The sequence below is a fragment of the Papilio polytes genome, unplaced genomic scaffold, assembly GCF_000836215.1.
Source record: "Papilio polytes unplaced genomic scaffold, Ppol_1.0 DF823923.1, whole genome shotgun sequence".
Taxonomy (NCBI): domain Eukaryota; kingdom Metazoa; phylum Arthropoda; class Insecta; order Lepidoptera; family Papilionidae; genus Papilio; species Papilio polytes.
Window position 1 is genome coordinate 5,700,924 of NW_013525281.1, and position 3,001 is coordinate 5,703,924.

At 34.2% G+C, this 3,001-nt stretch overlaps 1 protein-coding gene across 2 annotated transcripts in view; it reads right to left on the bottom strand.

Moving 5' to 3' along the window:
• LOC106102222 (ninjurin-2) overlaps nt 1–2,014 on the bottom strand; it is a 6,252-nt gene extending 4,238 nt beyond the window's left edge. Inside the window, exons 1-2 of one of the 2 annotated variants that reach the window (XM_013281644.1) lie at nt 1,633–1,902; nt 1,010–1,186 (exon numbers count right to left, since the gene is read on the bottom strand). In XM_013281644.1, the coding sequence (XP_013137098.1) occupies nt 1,010–1,186; nt 1,633–1,731 (276 nt within the window). In that variant the 5' untranslated portion in view covers nt 1,732–1,902. Of the gene's footprint in view, nt 1–1,009; nt 1,187–1,632 lie in introns of both variants that reach the window. The other variant, XM_013281645.1, reaches the window with a different exon arrangement.
• Nucleotides 2,015–3,001: the final 987 nt, after the last annotated feature.

The window sequence follows — 3,001 nt, forward strand, 5'->3', positions numbered from 1 at the left end:
AAAAAAAAAAAAAAAAAAAAAAAAAAAAAAAATATACCGACGAATTGAATACCTCCTTCTTTTGGGAAGTCGGTCAAAAATACCACGTCCATCTTTCAAAACCTCAATATCTATCTCGACTAATTCATTTATTTTTTCTAAGGTTGATAATTCAATGCACACTTTATTTAATTACATGTCCCTGAGGTCAAACGACTGTACCCACTGCATTCAGCTCAAAAATCAGCAAAAACGTGAGAACTAATCAACTTAATTACACCATTGCATGTTAATTTTAAAAAAAGATTTATTACGTTATAAAGGGAAAATTTCTCGTTTCTGTTTTAAATTATAAGAAACCGTTGACCTCTATGTACATCAATATAATTAACTTAAGTACAAAGGATGTACAATTTGATTATTATACTTAACAATCACGCGATTCTGGCTTAAGTCGTTGAACTTACTGATTCATTTAAAAACGTAGCGTTCACATAAAAGAAAACATTACTATTACACAATCTTGAGTTCAGCCCATAGAGAATATTAATATAGGCAGTCAAGCGTCACCAGGGGGCAGGGGGAAAAGCTTCACCCCTTTAGAGCCTCCAAAAATAAACTACCAATGGCAATCCGCTTATCTACACCTAGCCAAATTTTTTTTCGAAGGGGAATGCGTTACGTATACTCCATGCCTCGGGGCAGACACGTGAGTTATGTGGGACTCTCCCCCCATAGTGGGGGACATACCTCACTAAACCCCTTCGTTCCTTCCAGGCCAATGTGTGAGGCGCCACGGGATCGCTTTCGCTTGCTACCGCGACGCCCCACTGGCACCTAGCCTACCAAACTTAGGTTATGTCATCGCTTGGGGACGCTAGTAATCATTGCCAAGTCGACTTGAAGTATCTATAGATTTATCGAAGCATTTTTTAGAAACATGTTGCTATCTTTGTCTTACTTAAAGAAAAACAGAGACAGCAATATGTAATACAAGAATCACTGTAGAAAAACTCTTTTATCTTCTCACCTGTAGGACAATTGATACGCTGATAAGTATCACTAGCAACGTATAAAACTCGTGCTTCTGTCCGACTTGCAGCACGTATTTGAGTTGCGACGCATTTGATGTCAGCAGGGCGATGTCCAGCATGCCCTGAGCGACCGTCTTCTTCGTCGCATAGCGATTCGCGTCGAGGCCTTTGACCTGCAAAAATGAGAGTAATTATCTAATGCTAACTCGAATTGCACACACTCATTAGACGTAACGAGGCTTTATTATTTCCCTTATATTTTTTCTAGCCATGGAATTGTAAAATTTATGCAACAGTAAGTACTCTACTCTACCATTGTAAAGTTTCTGCTAACGCGACTGAATTTATTTTACTCACGATGCAATGGGAAAATTTTATTTTAGTTGATATAAATACTTATTAGGCTCTCGTAAAAGGGTAAACAGAGATTCGAAATTTTGTTCAACTCGATCCTATCACATCTTCCGTGCATCTTCTAAATACAATAAAAAGCGCTTTAAAAAAAAACAGAACAGTATTTTAATAGTTCATGTGTTCCACATTAAAAACGAGGAAAGACGATATTTTAAAATATAAAGTATATGGTAATTTATATTAAAAAAAAAATACACTTGTTTACTTCATCAAACACTTCCGTGGGAGCATCCTGTAGTTTCGTATTGATCTCGTCTAATTTAACTGTATCAATATCTTCCTTACACCCTGTATTATCGGACATTATCACTTAATTAAAAACAAACACTCGGATGAAAATATTCGTGCTTTCGAAATCGTTGGCGGATTCTTACTGAACTGTGTATAAAACGCTGTAACCTGCATTTCCGGTCGACAAGGTCAGTTAAATTTCGAACAATTGAAACGATATCTTCACTATATTTAGTCATTGATTGAATTTAACTAAACGGCACGTTTTCATGTTTATTGAAACATCACCTATGTTTATCAACCTAGTTGGTCTAGTATAGAAAACCATTCTAACGGCGACAGAGGTCAGTCCAGCTAATATTTAAGAATAGTTGACAAAATTCAGATTTAAAACGTTTACGAAAATATTAATTGTGGCTAACTATAGTGTAAAATTATTTCTTTTATCTTACTAATATTACAAATACCAATATTTACATAGATAGATGGATGGATGTATTTTTGTTAGCAGGTAATTCCTAAACGTCTAAGCAGATCCAAATAAAACGCACAGAAATAGACTACGGTCGAAATTACCTGAATAGGATGGTTACTATATTTTTTTTAATCTGCACTGATGAATTAGCGGGCAAAAGCTTGTTTTTCTATATTTGACACATCCAAGTAAAACCATTTTCTTATTTACTGCTTTTGTGTCGGAAAACAATAGTGAATTTCTACTCACCCCATTTGCAATTCCCGCAGGTAAAATTGAAGCCATATTAATTTTTAAATAACAAAGTTTTTTAAATATAACTGTTGTATTTACCACATAAAAAAAATCTTACAACCAGTTTGCTTTATTTTTTCTACTAGCCTGTAAAACATTTTCGAATTACATTTATACTTTTACTGTTCGGGTTTAAATTCACAGACAGGATAAACGTATGTGCATTAGCTTCAGTTTCACGAACAACTAATAAATAAATCGATATGGTTTCCAGACAACGAGTTTAGACACAACAATATTAATAATTAGGTAAAGATAGGTGAATTTAATGACATGTTCTGAAGAATAGGTACTCCCATGCTTTTTAAATCTATTTTTCTCTTTAGTGACCCATATCCTACATATATATCTGTTATTGTTAAAATGAGTCCGATGATTAAAAATACAGTCATTGATCTATTTTTTCATCTTTTTAATTTTATTGATTCGAGTGCGTGGGCTTTTTGAAGAACACGAGACTTTTTAATAACTGCGATACTTAGAAGCAGTCTGGAAAGAAATATTTCCATATATTCCGAAATGTTTGAACTAAGCTTTAATTACTGGCTAGTTTTATAGCTATTAACTACTCAGG